The sequence below is a fragment of the Buteo buteo genome, chromosome 2 (assembly GCF_964188355.1).
Source record: "Buteo buteo chromosome 2, bButBut1.hap1.1, whole genome shotgun sequence".
NCBI classification, from domain to species: Eukaryota; Metazoa; Chordata; class Aves; order Accipitriformes; family Accipitridae; genus Buteo; species Buteo buteo.
The window spans coordinates 73,328,218-73,346,904 of NC_134172.1; the positions used below are offsets into that span (position 1 = coordinate 73,328,218).

General features: G+C 47.8%; 1 protein-coding gene and 1 long non-coding RNA gene across 2 annotated transcripts; both read left to right on the top strand.

The window, feature by feature from the left end:
* The first annotated feature begins 1,407 nt into the window (after window positions 1–1,407).
* Window positions 1,408–4,194, top strand: LOC142026654 (uncharacterized). The gene is made up of 3 exons (XR_012648876.1): window positions 1,408–1,486; window positions 2,837–2,870; window positions 3,651–4,194. It is a non-coding gene; the product is annotated as an uncharacterized LOC142026654 (long non-coding RNA).
* A 636-nt stretch (window positions 4,195–4,830) lies between these two features.
* On the top strand, window positions 4,831–15,155 carry TFAP2C (transcription factor AP-2 gamma). Its single transcript, XM_075019862.1, has 7 exons — window positions 4,831–5,061; window positions 6,538–7,014; window positions 7,338–7,389; window positions 8,927–9,149; window positions 9,816–9,934; window positions 11,355–11,496; window positions 13,377–15,155. Exons 1-7 carry the CDS (start codon window positions 5,014–5,016, stop codon window positions 13,660–13,662), a joined length of 1,347 nt encoding a protein of 448 aa, XP_074875963.1. The 5' UTR covers window positions 4,831–5,013; the 3' UTR covers window positions 13,663–15,155.
* The last annotated feature ends 3,532 nt before the right edge of the window (window positions 15,156–18,687 follow it).

Genomic DNA, 18,687 nt, shown 5'->3' on the forward strand with positions numbered 1-18,687 from the left:
ACTAAATATATGAATCCTGATTTCACATTTAGCATTGTGGTGTTTTGACTGGTTTTGTTTTCTGATCTTGGTTCTTGTTTTTTTTATTTGATGTGGAGTCTGCTTCCTGCACTAACGAACTGAGTTCAATTACACACAGTCCAGCAACGGCATCCTTTGGAGCAACGTTCTGGCTAACAGCAATGAAGTTCATGGCACTGCTGCTCCTAATGGACATAAAATGGAAGGAATAAAAAAAATCAGAGCATCTCTCCAGAGTGGAGTGATCACACCACTGCAGGCAAAATGTCAGAGCCCTGGGGAGGTACCTCAGGATCACTGGGCAGAGATGCAAAGGTCTTGGGGACCACGGCTCCCACTTCTCCGTTGGCCCCATCTGATAGGAACCCAGCTTTCGCCAGCACTGGGATCATTACCCTTGTTTTATGAATGAGGAGATGGAGGTAAATGCAGCTGCAGTCACATTTGTGGTCACCCCCTGCCTCAAGAACAGGGACAGGCTGGGAATTTTGGTCTTCCTCACCCCTGTCCCACGCTGTGGCTGCAGGCAGGCTGGTGTGAGCTCCCTCCCTCCCAGGTATCCGTCTCCTGCCGCAAACCATCCAGCTCGACAAAACTTCTCGTGTACAAAAGCCAGAGAAACTCCTTTGCGGGAGCCCGAGGCAGCTGCACATCGCTGCTGAACCTCTGCCACATGCCATGCAGGATCTAACCCAGGGCCCGAAAGCGCCTAGTGTCAAAGTCTGTCACTTCTGCCCGTGAATTGCTAAACACGTCCTCTCCGCTGCAGGCTCACGGCACGCTATGGCCAGAGGACTCCGCTTCTCCAGCTCCATCGGGAAGGAGCAGGCAGAAAACATAGCTGGAATCGTGTTTATTAAGCAAATTAATAGGTTGGGGAACAACAACAAAAAAAACTAGCCGCGGTGTGGGCACGCTTTCTTCTCGCCTGTTGCAGAAGCAGGGGCTGGCAGGGAGCGGGGCAGGTGAAGAATGTTTGACGGCGCATCCCCTCTGCGCTCCCCGTCATCTTCGCTTTCTCTGCTGGGGGGGGAGACGACAAGCTGCGGACCGGGATGGGGGGCGAAGTGCTGGGGCCGGCACTCCCACAGCCCCCGCCGGGGCTCCGTCTCCCCCGGGGGACGCCGTTAAGGGAGGAGAACCGGCGGGGCAGCGGCAAAAAAACCTCCTTAAAACCTCCCGGCTCTGCCGCCGGGGGGGGGCGGGAAGGACCCTGCGAGGCGGCCACGGAGAGCGAAGCCCCGCGGCGGCGGGACCGTGTCCCCGTGTCCTCGTCCCCCGGGGCTGGGGGAAAGGCCTCTGGGGGCCGAGGTTTGGGAAAGGGGGAGGCCAAGCCGGGGCGGGAGGGCACGGGTGGGGTGCGCAGGCGCGCCCCGCTCCGCGCCCAGGTGTCGGCGGCTCCGCCACGGAGGCAGCTGCCGGCGCCGCACGCCCCATGGCTCTGCTGGGGAGGATCGACTGGCAAGTACGTACCTCTGCACTGGTCCCCCGTGTGTGTCCCGTCCCCCCCCCGGGGACCCCCCCTCCGCACCCCCAGGCTTTGGGCTGGAGGGTGGTGGTGGTGGTGGGATGGGGGGGGAGCGTGGGGTGCTGCCCCTCCGGGCTGCGGCAGCCTGGGTGAGTTCTGCTGCGTGGGGTGAGGATGGGGTTGGGGGGGGGACACACACACAGGAACGGGTGGGACACGCCGCTTTCCGCCCCTCCCCGCGGTGTGGAAGTTACACGGGAAACCTCCCGGGGCCGCCGGGGCAGCAGCTCCTCTTTGTAAAAGCTCTGCAGGAGCCGAGGCGACAATCCGGACAGGTTGCTGCAGTCTCATTAATGATACAGATATGTGTGTGTTTAAATAATTTTTTGAGAGGAAGCGGGATGTAACTAATTAGCATCCCCACGCTCTCTTTTAATTGCTGCCAAATAGGAAAACTACTGAATGTGACAGAGGCTCGGCAGTGGGCTCTGGCTCCCCTCCCGAGAGCGTGTTCACACCTGGGGGGTGCTTTATGGGTCCCCCATGGGAAACTGCATCCTCGTAAAAAGAGAGGTGTGCGGGGGAGCTAAGCCCCCAACAAGCAAGAAACCACTTCTCCTTGGAAACAGGGGATGTCCCCAAAGTAAGGGCACCATATTTTTTTTATTATTTTTTTTTAATAAGTAAATAAAGCTGCCACCTGTCAGGAGCCACCTCCCTGGCTGCTCCTCGGTTCCTGCGCAGCTCTGACCCGCGTCTCAAAGGGAGTGTCCGGGGAGGTACCGTGCCCTGGCAGCAGCCCTGGCTCCCTGCTCCTTTCCTGTGCCCGGCAGTTCCCTGGAAAGGGAGAATTTCGCCGGGCGTGGGAGGGCACAGCCGCCGGTGTCCTTTGCAGGTGGCCCCCAGCCCGCCCCCTTCCCTGCCACTTTGCGTATAGAGGATTGCGGGAAGCCAGGCTTCGGAGAGGGAGACCCTCAAAAAGTATTATTCCCCCCCCCCCCCCCCCCCAAGAAAAGGCCCGACCTGTCCAGATATTTACTCAAAGCATCCCCCGACAGAAGCACCCGGGGCAGGAGCCTCGCTCGGCCCCGGCATCACCTGCCCGGCGGCCGCCGGGGCGCGGAGGGAACCGCTGGGGGCCGGGGACCCCCTCGGGGGGGCGGTGGGCAGCCCCCTCGCCTTGCCTTGCCCTGGCCGGCCCTTTGCTCCCCCCGGAGCCCTGTGCCGGTCCCTGGCAGCTGCTGCTGCTGCCAACAGAGACCGAGGAGCAAGTGGACGTGCGGGAAAGTTTGTCTCAAAAACTTGAAGTGTTTAGCCTCTTCTCTGCTTTCTTGGTTTGTTTTCTAGGAAGCCAAGTGCTTATTTTGGTCGCCTTGTTCAGGTAATTTCTTATAAATCCCTCATCCTCTTCCGCGCCTCTGTTTGTAAATATTATTTATATATACGACAAATAATGAAACTGAATTCGTCTTCGTGGTTTTGGCCACCAAAAGAAACAAACCCAAGGTGTTCAGACCTTGACAGTTCTCAAGAATGAGAAAATCACGGTCGCCCCTCAGCGTGACGTTTCCGAGCAGAAGGAAAATCTGGCTTCTGAGGTTATGATAAAAATTTGCTACAATACAGGGTCTCCCTGGAAGGAAAAAGAGCTGATCCCAAACCTGGGAAGCTCGACGGTTCCCTTCCTCGTTTCTTTCTAAATCCATCTTGTCCCTTTAATACAAATGAACTTTAAGCTCCCCCTGTCTTTTATTATTTAGATTCCTAGTCTTAATGACGCCAGGAGCAGCGCAAGCACACTCGCTAATAATCGCTGCGAACTGCATTTCAAAGAAACATCCCTGGAAGAAAAACACCGTCGTTTAAAAAAAATAAATAGAGACTCCACCAAAAATGATAATGCGGAGTCCCTGCTGATGATGGGCTTAATGCAACTGCTGCAAATCAGCACCTGCCTGCTAGATAAGGCAGATAACACCTCCAACAGTTATTTCCAGCACCCCCGTCCTCCTCGGTTTTATTTTTAGATCATTCATTTAGTCAGATGGAGGTTTTGGGTGTTTTTCTTTTTTTTTTTTTTTTTGCGTTTGGGTTGGTTTTTTTGTGGTTGCTTTTTTTTTTTTTTTAATTTTTCTTGTTATTTTTGTTCCTTAATCCCTAGGAAAAAAAAGCGAGGGAAGAATGAACTGGTTTAAATCTCGAGACGTGGGTCTATCTCGGGCCTTTAATAACAGCTCTCGGGCTGCTCGTCCCCGGGCACTGAGATAGCCGAGATCTCCGCAGCCAGCACTGTCCAGGGTCATCTTTTGTCCCTGCCACAATAAACAAACACTTGCTCCTCTCATGTAAATGAGCAGTGATCCGGATGCACCTTAAAACACTGGGAGAAGTCGTTGCTTTTGAAAACGATGTTCATTTTGTCTGACACGCATAACTGCATAGATCAAATGGCTGCAGAAAGGTAGCAATTTGGCAGGGAAGGATTTTCTAAGCTAAGATGAAAGTGTGCTCACGGCGTCCGAAAATGCCTGTCTCACCTCCCACCTGCTTCCCCAACCCCAAGTTTGCGCGAAAAGATTAGGCGGGCGGGATTTTCGTTAAAAAAAAAATAATAAAATAATAACGATGCGAGGAACCAGTGGCACAATTCACACAGCTCCGAATCGGGGACGCTGAATCAGTGCTGCTTTACCCACCAGGGATTCCACACAACTGCAATAATCTTGTTGGATAATTAAGTAAATTATACCTTAAACATTGGTAGCTTGCAAGTTGTTATCAGTAATTCAAACTCTTGACAATTATGCAAATCGAGCTCAGGCTGGCGCTCGGACTTTCTCGCTTTTGCAACGAGGACTTTTCCCGAGTTTTATTTCGCCCAGAAGCCGCCGGGACCCGCCGAGTGTGTGTGGGGGGGGCACCGGCGCTGCGCCTCCCCACGCGGGTTTTAGCAAAGTCCTCCCACGCCTGAGGGGGGGGGAGAGGAAACACCCGACACCGCTCCCCCCTCCCTCAAAAAAAAATCCAACACGTCGGGGGGCTTTTTGGGGCAGCCTCCTCGCAGTGTGGGTGCGGGGGGGGGGGGTGCCCACGCATGACCCCTTTCCCGTGGGACAGAGAGCTCCGGGGGCGCTGAAGGGGGTGGGGTGGGGTGTGGGGGGGTTCGGCTCCGTGGTGCCTCCCCAGCCTTCCGCGGGCGCGGAGCGCAGCGCGGAAGGAGTGGCTTGAAGCTGCGCGCTCCCTCCTGAGTGGCTGGCGGCCGCGGCTCCGGAGCCATCCCTGGGGAGGAGTTATGATAATCCTGTTGCCATTAAGGGCGTCTGGGCAGGGGAAAAAAACCCGAGTGACCATTAGCGGGGAGGTTTAGTCCGTCATCTGCCTTCATGCCTGCCAACTAGAGCTCCGTCCGGGGGGTAGCTCCTCTTCCCCAGCGCCGACGTGGATTTTACCGCTCCGTGGGGGGGGGGGGCTGAGCTCTCGTCTTGTTTTCGGCACCCGCACACCTGGTTTGGACGCTGGACGCCATGTTGTGGAAACTAGCTGATAACGTCAAGTACGAAGAGGACTGCGAGGTGAGAAACGCGGGGAGAGGGGGTCGGGAGTGGGGGGGGGTCCGGCGTGGGGCAGCGCGGAGCTCCGCCGCCCCCCCGAGCCGCGCTGCCCTCCCTCCCTCCCCGCTCGCTTCTAGCCGGCGCCCGGCTCTCCTGCCTCCCCGCCTGGCGGGATTTGCCCCTTCCCGAAGGCCCGCGGTTTGCTTTTTTTTTTTTTTTTTCCCCCTTCCTTTGGAGGTACGAATTTTAATTCTCCCTCCTCCGAGTCTTTTGAACTCTTAAATAAAAGGGGCTGGCAGAAACGACCTCGCCTCCCCCAGCCGCCCGGTGCAGCGGGGTGTCCCCCGTACGAGAGCGGGGTGTCCCCCCCGGCGGAGCTGGGCAGGAGAAGCCGGAGCCGAAGGCCGAAGCGGGCAGCCCCCAGCCCGCCGGCGGGAGCGCGGTACCGAGTGCCCCAGCCTGTCGGACCGGTCCGGGCTGCGAGGCTCCGCTCCGGGAGATGCGGAGGAGCCGGCCGGCAGGTAGCAGCTGCTTTGGGGGGGGGGGGGGAGAAGCCGGGCAGTGCTTCCCACGTCCCCCCCTTTCGCGGGAGCATCTCCCACACCCCCTCCGTGAGGTGCCCCCGGGTTCTGATCTCTCCCAAAGCGGCTGTGTCCCCCCGTGTCGTCGTCCTTCCCCCCCCCCCCCCTCCGGCTCCACTGGTCGCGGTCCGCCTGCTTGGCTCCTACAGATTAGCTGCAGTCCCCGCTTCACGCTCCATTGGGACCCCATTCACCTCTTATTAACTAGCCCTGTTATTTTAATGACCGTGAAGCCAGAAGCTGCTAAATCCCTGGATCAGCTTCAATGTAGACATTTTAAGCTTTGACTGCTGAGATTGGAAAGGGGGGGGAGAAACGGAGATGGGACGGCGGGGAGGAAGAACCGCCGTCCTTCCCCCGCCGCGCCGGCAGCCGTCGGGCGAGAGCTGCGCGTCCCGTCCCGGGCGGCCCCCGGGAGGGTGGGGGGGGGTCCGGGGGCCTCCGGCCTGCTCTGTCCGGGCCCCTTGTCACCATAGGCAAGCGGGTTCCCAGCCTCCGGGCCCCTTGTCGCGAAGGGCAAGCGGGTCTGCAGCCTCCGAGTCTCCTCCCCGGCCGGGAGAGCGCGGCAGAGATTGGGCTGCGTGGCCGATTTGAATTCTTCTTATTTTAATGATTCTCCCACCGACTTGCACAAGGGTGAGGGTTAGTGTGTTGTAGTCGCGCTGAGGAGAGCGGCGAGAACCGGTTTGTAATCTCTTCCCTGGGAGCGGGGCTGACTTCTTAGGCGAAACGCCGTAAAAAAAGCAGACTCCCTGGGCAGGAGCCGGGCGGCTCCGCCGTCTCTCTCCTCTCCTCTCGCTCGGTGTCAGCGAGTGCCACCGCCCGCAGCCCTGGGCTGCCGCCGGTGCCCGAGGACCCCCCCCCCCCCCACTGACGGCCGCCTGCCTTCTCCCCCCCACCCCTCTGTTCTTTCCAGGACCGGCACGATGGGAGCAGCAACGGGAACCCGCGGCTCCCGCACCTCTCGGCGGTCAGCCAGCACCTGTACAGCCCGGCTCCGCCGCTCTCCCACTCGGGTGCCTCCGACTTCCAGCCCCCTTACTTCCCCCCCCCGTACCAGCCGCTGCCTTACTCCCAGTCCAGCGACCCCTACTCCCACCTCGGGGACCCCTTCTCCATCAACCCCCTCCACCAGCCTCCGCCGCCGCCCCCCAGCCAGCAGCAGAGCGCTTGGCCCAACCGGCAGAGCCAGGACCCGGCCGGCCTCGCCCCCCACGGTCGCCCCGGCCTCGTCCCCCACCTCTCGGCCCTGGAAAGCGGCTCCGCCGGCGGCCGCAGGGAAACGTACCGACGCTCCGAGCTCCTCCTGCCCCACGGGCACGGGCTGGACGCCTCCGCGCTGGCCGATAACCTGGGCCTGCACGATATGACCCACCAGATGGAGGAGGTGCAGGTAAGTGGCGTGTCCCTGTGTCCTCCCGTGTCCGTCCGTGTCCCCCACCGCCCCCCCCCGGCCCGCCCCACGCATCGTGGGAGGCGGGCGGGACAGGCAGGGATGCCCGAAGGCTCCGCTGCGGAGCCAGGCACCGGTCCCCTCCTGTGCATCCCGGCTTCACTTGCCCCAGCCCCGTCCTTGGAGGGAAACCTGCCTTTTTCCCCCCCTTCTGTCCTTAAAATGGGGACGGGCAGAGGAAGGGGGTGGGTTTCCCAAAAGCCCCCGGCTCGTTCCCTCTCCGCTTTCCAAGGTGCGAAACTTTCTCCCCTTTCTCTTTCCAGAATGTGGAAGATCAACACTTATTAATGCATGACCAGACAGTCATTAGAAAAGGTCAGTAAGGTGGCACTGCAGTTTACTTTCCCTTGTCAATAGTTAAAGTTTAATGACGCACCGGTGAATTGACGCCTTATTATCTTTTAAAGGACAGATCCTTTCGGATCGGGAGGGCGAGGGAGTTTTTCTTACACTCTCTCCGGTGCTGGATTTTTCTAACGCCATCCGAGGGAAGGTGGCGGCGGGGACAAACCCCCGGGGACCCCCCTCAGGGGGACACTGACCGTCCACGCACGTCCCTGCTCTTGTGTGTGGCTTTAATCGAATCCAGGACCTTGGACCGAATTTAATGCTGCCCTGGAATACGTGTGTGCAAAGCGACACGGGGCTTGTTTTTGTTTTTCATTTGGTTGGTTTGGTTTTTGGTTTTTTTGTTGTTGTTGCTAGCACTCGAAGACAGTTTGGGTTTTTTCTTTTTTTCTTCCCCCCCCCCCCCCCCTTCAACTTCTTTACAAGACTTGAGAAGGGAATGAGTTCCCTGGCATATAAGCCTGCTTGGCTTTACCTTAATCGAAATGCTTTTGTAGATGAGGTTTTGAGGAAGGAGAAAGACGTATTGACTCAATTTACAGTCATTTAGGGCTTTTTTTTTTTTTCCTCCTGCTTTTGTTTTTAAACAAATTTGTGCTTAAAAAAAAAAAAATCAGTGGAAGTTTTCTCCGAAGACTTCAAACAAATACCTAACTGAGGAAAAGCAGAAGTGTTTGTCAGAGCGCTGATTGCTGCGTTTAGCTCATGGGAGAATAATTTCGCTGTCAGATGCACCACTGAAAATCTTTCCCCCTCCGGGGAGCGGGGCCGACCCTGGCTCTTTAACCCTTTCCAGTCGGTGCTGTGAGCCAGCAGCGCACCACTGGGGGTTAACTGGGTGGATTCGCAGGGGGGACGGAAAAGCTGGATCTGTGGTTTGCTCCTTGCAAAGCCTTTGTTGTCCCTGTTCACCTAAAGGCTGAAGCCGTTAACGAGCAATGTTTTACTTTCAGTTCTCTTCTGGGCTGCACCTCTTCTCTCTGTTGTACTGTCTGTTACGAATTTGTTGGGATTAAATTCCAAAGGCGGTTTCTTAAATCCGCGTGTGCGAGGTGGAAGATGAAGCCCAGCAGGAGGTGGGAGGGAGGCTTTTTCCTGCCCCGGCTCGGAAAGAGATTTTGGCAGTAGCTGAAGGATGCTAATTTGGAGTCTGTACTCGTATCGGGCTTTTTATAAGCATCGATTTGCTAACTTGCAGCACGCTGCTTCAGAGAGGTGTGTGTTGTGCGTTTTTTAGAAAGTATTCTTAGTCGTGTTCGGCAGCTCCTTGGAACTTGCTGTGGCACAACATAGCTGTTCAGGAATAGTTGTGGGGACCTTTTTTGCTCGCAGCCGAGCCCCGCGCTGCAGAGAGATGCTGGGCACGAGGGTCAGTGGTGTGAGCATTTAAGGCAAAACGAAATCCCGTCTCCTGGTCTTTTTTTGTAGAAAGAAAATTCACTTGGCGCTTCTTCTTTGTTTTTTCCTTTTTATAAAATACCTGCTTTCCCTCCTCTTCCCGCAGGTCCCATTTCCTTAACGAAAAACAGCGCTCTGAGTCTCCCCTGCCAAAAGGATGGATTAATTGGAGTGGTCATAAACCCCAATGAAGTATTTTGTTCGGTTCCGGGGAGACTTTCCCTCCTGAGCTCCACGTCAAAATACAAAGTGACAGTAGCAGAGGTGCAGAGACGGCTCTCACCCCCCGAGTGTCTCAATGCCTCTTTGCTAGGAGGAGTACTCCGAAGGTAGGCTGCAACTCCCCTTACAACCATCCCCATCGTGTCTACTGTTTGTAAGTTTTCTTGTGCTTGTGTGTGAGCAGCCAGATCACCATGACAAGGGGCTAAGAAAGCCTTTTAGCAAATTTCTGATTTTTAAGCAGCTCAACAACACTGAATCCTAATAGGCTTTGGAAATAAAACTTCTTTGCACTTCTACTACTTCTCGAGAAGTACTATTAACGGCTCTGACAGCAATTCTCATTCTCTGTTTAAAGTTGGATTTTTGTCTCAAAAACGGCTCCTGGAGCTTTCTTATTAAACTGTTCCCCATGGAATACTTTTTGGATTAAGTCGCATGGTCTTGATTAATCATTACAAGGACACTTTATATGTCCTTTTTTTTGTGTACACTTAATTTGGCTTGTGATCATTCTACAACTGTTGGTTTCAATGGTGCAGTTTGAAACATTTTGATTTTGACTTCTGCTGTGTTTCATCCCGGCTGGTTTGTAGTAGAGCATTTAAAAAGTAGGTCACTTGAAAAGAGCCTGTTTTTTATCTCCCCCCTGCCCCCGCCCCCCCCCCCCCAGTAGAACCCTACTCAATGTCAGTAACTGGAATTTCTCATCTTTAAAAAGAAGTGTTCCCTGAAGATAAATAAGGCCATTTTTTTTCCCTCTTTAATTACAGAGCCAAATCTAAAAATGGTGGCAGATCATTAAGGGAAAAACTGGATAAAATTGGCTTGAATCTTCCCGCTGGTAGAAGGAAAGCTGCAAATGTGACACTATTGACATCTTTGGTAGAAGGTCAGTCTTGAATGTGTCTTAAAAATAAACTTTTTTTTCCCCTTGTGTACAGCTTTTATCCTCTAGGCAAAGCCTGGAAAGGCTAGAAAGTCAAAGAACATAATAGGGAGTTTTTTGTTTATTTTAAAGTCAGCATGATGGGGACATGGCAGCAGCTAACAGCTGTGTTGCCTTTGAGGGGCTCCTCTCCCCTTCTTCTCCCTTTGCTAAGCCCTTGGCCTCCGAGCCCTCCCCACACAAACCCAGCTAATACTCCTCTTCCTCACGGCTGCCTCGCAGGGATGCTGTAACTCCCACACGCCAAGATGTTCAAAATGCATGTTTGCCCAGGCTGTGTTTCTTGAGGGGGGCGAGTCATTTTGGGTTTTGTAGGGGTGTGTGCAGGGACAGGCAGGGAAGGGAAGAAGGGTGAAACTCATCGTGTTAGTGGTTTTGGTTCCTTACTGGGAAATTTTAAAAAAGTCTGGGGCAGCTGACTCCAATGCCTGGCCCTACCTCAGCGGTATCCTCAGAAGCTTTTCTAATAAACAAGCATATAAAGTGAGATTTATAGCTTTTGACTTCCTGATAGGAAACTGGAGCCCCTTTAATCTGTAACATGTTATGTGGACCCTCTATCAGTTAAGCTGACTTGAAGGGTGTGTGTATATATATATATATATGTATGTGTGTGGTTATGTTTTGTGTTTCTGTTTAAAGCAGCTCCTGGTAGTGGTACAATTTAATAGCCATAGAAGCAGCAATTGAAAAGTGAAAAATGGTCTAACAATACCTTACTATTTCACTTCTACATCAGCTCAAATAATACAGCAACTTGCATTTAAAACCTTGCTTTGGAAGTTGGGTTTAAAAGAGCTTATGCACGTGCACATATACACATGTACAGTGCAGGTAATGCACTGATCATGCCAATCCATTTTTTTTAAAGTCTGATCAGATTGTCTTAATGAAAAAAAAGTGGCCTAGTTGTACACCTTGCAATTTTATTTTCTATATGAAAATGCTTATTAGAAAGTATTAGAAAATACACTAAACTGATAAACCCTTTATTATATAAGTGGAATTTAGTTGCCAGGTTTTTAAGTACCCGTGGACAATTTGATCTAGACTGAATTCTAGTCTTTGCTGCACAGTTAATCTGAATAGAGGTGGGAGTTTTTCTTACTACTATAAGCGCAAGAGAATTATTTTTTGTAGCAGTCACCATGTAGGTCTTTTTTTCTTGATGCAAACTTACAAAGAAACACTGATCTATTAATTAGAAAATGGTAACAAGTGGTATAGTGGTAACATAGCAGTGTCCCTTTCTAAAACAGAAATACACTTCAAAAATTCATGGCACTTTCCTTAATTTCCCTGATCTCCTTATAATAAATAGATGTTACTATATTTAATAAGCATTCCCTTTTACCCATGCCAGGTGAAGCTGTACATCTTGCTCGTGACTTTGGTTATGTATGTGAGACAGAGTTTCCTTCCAAAGCAGTGGCCGAATACTTAACTAGACCACACATGGGCCGCAATGAAATGGCAAACAGGAAGAATATGCTTCTTGCTGCAAAGTAAGTTTTGGGCTTGGGTGGTTTTTTTACTTCTCTTTTTTAAAGATGCTTTTGTCTGACCATGAGTATCTGTGACTGTGGACAGTTTGGTACGTCTTCGTGTGTAATTTTAATACCAGAGAAGCAGCGTTTTTATTTTTTTTAATTTGGTTTTGGCTTGATTTCAACTACGGCAGCAGTTATTTTAGTCTGATAAATAATATATAACAACCCTGTATGATAACTCTAAAGCAGTTTGGACCAGTTCTGTTCTTTTTCTTTTAATGGTAGTAAAAACTTCAGAAAAAGTCCTATACCAGGACGGCTATATCTCTAAGAAAAAGATGTCCCTAGGTCCGACAGGGTTGAGGACCTGGAGGGCAGGTGTGCCCAGGGAATACGAACCAGTGTCGGGACTGGGAGCGGGAGATGGTTCACCCACTTCTGTGTATGTGCAGCCTGGAGGGGCATCTCCAAGGAGGGTTACTGGTGGGCACGCTGGATGCAAGGGAAGCTCCTCTGCCATGTCCTCATAACTGCTCTTGGCAATAGCAGTCCACAGGTTTCCCCCATGGGACACAAGCAGTCAAGAACTGTGGGTAGTCCCTTTTCACTATTACAGCTGAAGATTTTTATAGTTCAGTGAAAGCCAGCCTTTGGTAGATGGGAAAAGTCCCTGTACTTAACTAAATTCCTATTGCAAAGCTTGCTGAACAGGGGGAGGAAGGGTAAAGCAGAAGCTTTGTAACGGCTCTTCTGCAGACACTTGTACCTGTAAATAAGCCACATACTGAACAGGTCTCTGGTAGGGAAGACCTGTGTTAAGTTACGCTTATCATAAACCGGTGGCTGGAGTGCTCGCTGTCCCCTTCCCCCCCCCCCCCGCCAGCCTTCCCAGGGTGAGGTTTAACAAAGCCTTCATTTCATGATCCGTTCTGGTCGGAGATGTTTTCTGGTCTGGGGTTGGTGCAATTCCTGGCTTTTGAAGGCAGCCTCGCTCTGCAGAGGACCTGAGAAAAGCCTGCTTAAACTGCTGAGAAAAGGTGCCCTGACTTTGGGTTCAGACCAGGCATGCAAAACACACTCCTCCTGTTGCAGGATTAATACATCTTTCCCTGAAAGAGAGACCTTCTTTTACAAATATATCTCTTAGAAATAGAGTCTCTCTCTTTTTCCTGTAGCTTGAACGTTATCCTTTTTACTGAGCACTACCCCTTCCACTCTTCAGTATTATCATAATTGGTATTGTTATTAGCACTAGTAACAATCATCTTTTGGAAGGTATTTGTGATTGAGAAATTCTGATAAAGCGATGATTCTGTTAAGATTGCTCAGCTCCTGTGAAATCCCATCAAGAGGACAGATTTACAAGCAGCAAACAACATATGCTGGAGCTTTATTAACCATTCATGTTTTGCCAGGCATATGTGTTAGTGTTTGCAGGATCAGGGCCTGGGTCTCTATTAAAGAGGGCATATACATAATATACTTGCACAACTAAACTGAATCTCCTCTTCAGCTGGTTTAGTCTTTCTAAATCACCTATCTGCAGCTGTGGCAGTTCTCATAGAAACTAGCCCTAAATTCCCCCCCCCCCCCCCCTTAAAATCTAGGGCAAATGATGCAGAGCCAGCCAGACACCAGAGGTGGAGAGATTATTTTGCAGAGCGTGGATGTGTTTTTGTGACATAGATATAACAGAAGGTTTATCTGAAACTGGTGCTAATAAATAGGCTTTAATTTTAGACGCTGCTGCTGCTGGAGTAATGAATTTGAGAACTCCAACTGCCACATGACTGCCAAATACTTGATACAGGCTTCCTCTGTCACTTTTATTTATTTATTTGCTTTTGCATAAATTGCCACCGTGGTGTAAAGTGTGATCACTTTGTGTCTTGCAGGCAGATTTGTAAGGAATTCACAGACCTCCTCACTCAGGACAGAACTCCTCTTGGAAACACGAGACCTAGTCCCATCTTGGACCCTGGCATCCAGGGCTGTTTGACTCATTTTAGCCTGATCACACATGGCTTTGGGAGTGCCGCCATCTGCGCTGCCATGACATCCGTCCAGAACTACCTAAATGAAGCATTAAAAATAGCAGACAAAACATACATGAACGCTGGCGACCAGAGCCCTGCAGAAACCAACAAAACCATTGATAAAATGGATAAGCACAGGAAGTAAAAGGAGAGAAACCAGACTTTAAACCTTTAAACTCTTCCTCCTAAACACAGACTGGGATCTTCTTGCCAGGGGGAACGTAGAGATTTGGGTTCGTTTGGTTTTTTTTTTGTTGTTGTTGGTTTTTTTTTTTTGTTTTTGTTTTTAAAGAAAGGAGGGGAAAAAAAGGAAAAAAAAATCCTCTTATTCAGGATCTTCACTCCCCCTGGATCCATGAGACAAGTCTTTCTAAAAGCTGCAGTATCCCTTATCTGTGGAAGCAATTACCAGAAGATAAGTACAAGTGTATTGAAATCCTTTGCTGTAAAAGTGGTGCTATAAAGGGGTTTTGATGGAGATATACAGAGATATATTTAGATTTCTTTTCCATATCTAAGTATCTAGTGGTGACCAGCTTCATGTATAGTTTTTAAGATACAGATTTTAGATGGAAGCCTATTTGTTATCTGATACAATTTCAGGGTTTTATTCTCTCTAAATGCAACAATAACAATAAAGCAGTATTAAACAATGGTATATAGATTTATGTACATTAAAATTTTTTATAAACACCTGAAAATAGTAAGATTATTCTGTGGGTTGTTTTTTTGGTTTTATTTTGGCTTTTTCTTTATTTTCAGATTACCATAGGAGAGTACTAAAATCCTGCTAGACTTAAAAGTTATCTGATAGCATCTGACATGCTTATTTTTATGGAAATATTCAGTCTTTCAAAAACTGCAGTAATGTTGGCTGCAGTGAATATTATCTTGATATTTTTTTAACAAGGAATAGTTCAAAATGAAAATGCTTTTAGAAAGTTCACTTTCTGTGTCTAAGGATATTGCAGCTTTATTCACATATTTATATTGTCTTGTTTTTAAATTGGGGGGTAAACTTGAAAGAATAGGCACATAACTCTTTTTTTTTTTTTTTTTTTTTTTTTTGCCTATTAAGGCCAAAAAAATATTTCCAGGGAGGCTTTATGTGTATTAAGGGAAGCAGTGTGTTGAATGTAAATATTTATTTATGTGTAATTTAATCGGATTTGTAAATAATGGTGAACTTTTTAATACTTTTTTTTTATAAATGGGTTTCAAATTTTAATTTTGGTAAGTATTTCAAAGGTAATGGGTAAGCTAAACATATCTTTAGGTTTATGCACAGGTATGTTATACAGGGTATTTAAGACTTGGTTTTTTTAAATATCTCAATTCTTGCCACTGAAGATTAAATCTAATCTGAGGTGTATGTTCACAAAGCAATAATTTTGTGCATCATCCACCTGATAACTGACTAGACATGCAAAATGAGTGTGTGAGTTAGTGTGTATGTGAATAATGGAGGTTCTGAACTATCTTTACATATTTGTAAATGTTCCCAATATAATTCTGATGTATATGATAACCATATAATAAAAGTATTCTGGATAGAAGCATGGAATGTTTTGTTAACTGAAAACAGTTTTGTTTTCTTTCTATACTTCGGGAATGTGGGGCGAGTAGCACTAGAGGACATTATGTATTGAGTCATAATTGCAGCACTTTGTTCGGATTAACAGAACAGAAATATGAAGCTGTTTGCCAGTAAAACTAATGGTTTCAATTAAACACATTATGTATCTCCAAGAATCTCTTTTTTTCTTCCTAAGATGTCATTATCATGCTAGCTGCCTATTTAAATAGGGAGCTTAAACACAAATTGCAAGGCTTCCTCTAAATAAAAATCAAGCCTACCAGCTTTGTCTTCAAGTTAATCTGACTTTATTAGTATAATCTGTCTCTAATGACAAATATTTGCAAAATTCTGGCATGTGAAATTTGATAGGTCTCCCATCTGGTTTCAGCCCAGTTTTACTGATTTGAGGAAGTTGGTAGCATTTTGCAGAAAGTCCCTAAAGTATTCTGTGCAGTAGTAGTGAGGCAGGATCCGAGGCTTTCCAGTGGCATTCAGTGTCTCGGATGCAAAATAGCCAAACAAACCTTCCCAGAGAGAAATTTTTTTTTTTTTCCGGTGCTGTCTGAAAAAGGAACAACGTGAACCTGGGCTTTAGTGTGTCCTTGGCGTTTCAACACCTGATCAATCCATCAGGCACATGGCTAGGGCAAACATTATGAATGGTGATGCTGGACGTAACTGAGTAAGAATTTGGTTCACATCATGGCAGTGTGTTTCTTTCACAGATGTGGAGAAGAGGCAATAGGTACAATTTTTTAATACTTTGTTTATAAATTCTTTTTATGTTCTCATTTTTCCTCTAAAGGGTAAAGGCAAACTACTGAAGATGTGCAGGGAGAAGAAAGGAAAGGGAAGCTCAGAGAAATGAATGAATGTATCAGTGGTGAGCTGAGAGAAAGCTGTTTTTTGAGTTGCAGTCCAATCCCCTTCTGTCCTAAAGAGGTGTGAAATTCCAGACTTTGCATTTTTAGACTCATAGCATTTGAGAAATAAGCATTTTGGACCATCTGTAGACACATGCATAGCCAGGACACGTGGCATCTAACAGAACTTTTAAAATACATAAACCATATACCATTCTGATAATATGTTTTTATTGATTATATATATGCATAGAAATATGCTAGGTATGGTAAGAACTTGTTTAGAGAAAAAGATGCTAGAGTTCTGGGTTTTTCTTCTGTTTCTGCTGCTGGACTGCTTATACAGCATATATAGTAAGATATTTTAGCTACCAGACAATGGAATCTTGCTTTTTATTAATGCACAAAACCAGGCTCTGAAATAATTGCCCCTTGGGATAGGAAATAAGGATGTTTCCATTTATTCCTGCATGCACTCAAGTAAAGCCAGTCAATTGTCTAATGTACTGACTCGGGTTCTATTTATATGTTTGGAACATTAGAAATGTTGAGTTTCCATTACCTTAATGCTTTTCCTCTACTGCATGTTTTAGATGGCACACTATTTTGAGGCTCAGCTACCTTATAAGCTGTGCCAGTAATATGAAACAAGAACAATGTCTTCTGCTCCATTCACTGAAGAGAACAGTTAAACTCTGACCTGAACTTATCTGTCATCCAAAATTGTTAATCTTAAGGAAAATGTAATAGGTTAGTAACTTCTTGGGAAATATAAAAAGCACAGAGTTATATGAACACGCAGGAAGGTATTTACTTTTTCCTGACCCTCAATATTTCATGCTTTTTAATTGCTTTTACATAGGCTATTCCCTGGGCTGGCTAAAAGAAAAGAAGTTCTAATGTAAGACAGTTCTGAAGTTCTACTTCTTGTTTCCTTTGAAAATGAAATATTAAAGTGACTCTGTCCAGTCTTGTCCCTCACCATTCTCCCAGAAAAATAATGGTTTGGGCCTTTATATAAGGGAAAATGACTTTAAGCTATTAGGATTTAAAAGTAACAATTCTGAAGTTGAAATGGACCATTTTAAGTATTGCCTTTCTGCAAAAAAGTTATTTGATAGATACCCACAAAATGGTTGAATTCATGTCGCTCAGTATAAAACCAGCTTGTGGAAAAAGAAAATACTTCAACCATCTCTCACTTGACCATCAGCAGCATCGGAGGATGTTGGGGTCTTCCCAGGCAGTGCTGGAGCTGTGGCAGGCAGCAATGCTCCCTCCTTCCACCTGCGGCAGCTGAGGGCATGACTTTTGCAACCCTATCACCTGACAAGCAACCTGGTTGTTACAGATTATTAATTGCAAACCTGATGATTATTCAAGACCCCGGCTCATGAAATCATCTGACTTCATGGCAGTGTTGCTTTCAGTTGAATTTTTTTTTTTTCCTAGCATTCACAGCTTCAGGGAGAAATAATGATGCAAAACTAGTAATATACAAGAAAACAAGGAAAAAGAATTAATTTCTATCTTAATTAAGAATTGATTTAGTAACTGATTTCACTTCATTTTTGACTCCCAGTTTTTGCTTTAACCTTCACTTGTTTCACTGTTACTTACTAGTGGTTCATCTTGCCCTGTCCCTTGGCTACAGCCCTACTGCTGTCTTTTCCTCTGCTCCCTCAGATTTTTGCAATATGAATAAACCCAGCAACGCATCTTGAAATGGGTCTAACTTGCTGTGATAGCCTGCTGTGCTTATTTATTGTAGCCCTTTCTTCTCTATTTTTTCTCACATGTGATGTTTACATCCATCCTTGTAGTTATTTTGGCCTAATGGTGTGCAGCCTCAGTCCTGGCAGTGGGCTTCGGCTGCCTTCTGGGGCAAGTTCTGCAATAAGAGCTTCATTTTAAAAAAAATTTTATAAAGTTTTTTTTTTTTTTTTAAGAAAAAAAAATAGAGTGCTGTTAAGATTTTGTCCCAGAACTGTTACTTCACTAAAAGAACATTATGAGGTTAGGGATAAAGATGCTTCCCTCTCCAAAGTACATCATGTTTCTGTTTGTTGATATTTGCAGGTTTTTGTATGGGGACCCCGGAGCCAGTTTTGCCAAGTGCTCTGGGGTCCTGTTGGGATTGTGATCCAAGGCTTGGTGGTGAGCCACAGGAAACGCATATAGAACCATGCAAATGAGAATTTGTTCCTAAACCCTAGCCGCAGCCAGACACACCGTGTCTTTGCAAAATCTGTGCATTATTCAAACCAGTTGTGGTCTGTCATAACACTTCTATGGTGCCTGGCTATTGCTGCTGCCTATTGCCTAACATCACGTTATCCACGTAGCTGGATGGATGACCATCTCTGTAGAACTTACACGGGACCTACACTGGGACCATATTTTTAAAAAATTGTTACATCCTGTTCTGGATCATTTGCTGCCTTCTCCCTCTTTCACTTTCACTTTCATAGGGTTATATAAATAAGCTTTCTCCCAGTTTCAGATGCCGTTTTGCATTCACTGAATGTTCTTGCATGTCTTGCGAGGATGTTCCAGCTCGTTTCCATGGGCCACTGTTGTGTAAGGGCTGGCCACAAATATTCCATTTTTCTTCTCTTTTGGCTAACAGCCCTTATTAACCAGTTCTCGTGAAGGCCCTGCACACAGGCTACTACTATTCCATGACATGTTTCCTGAATATTCCATTCGATTTATGGTTTTGCCCATA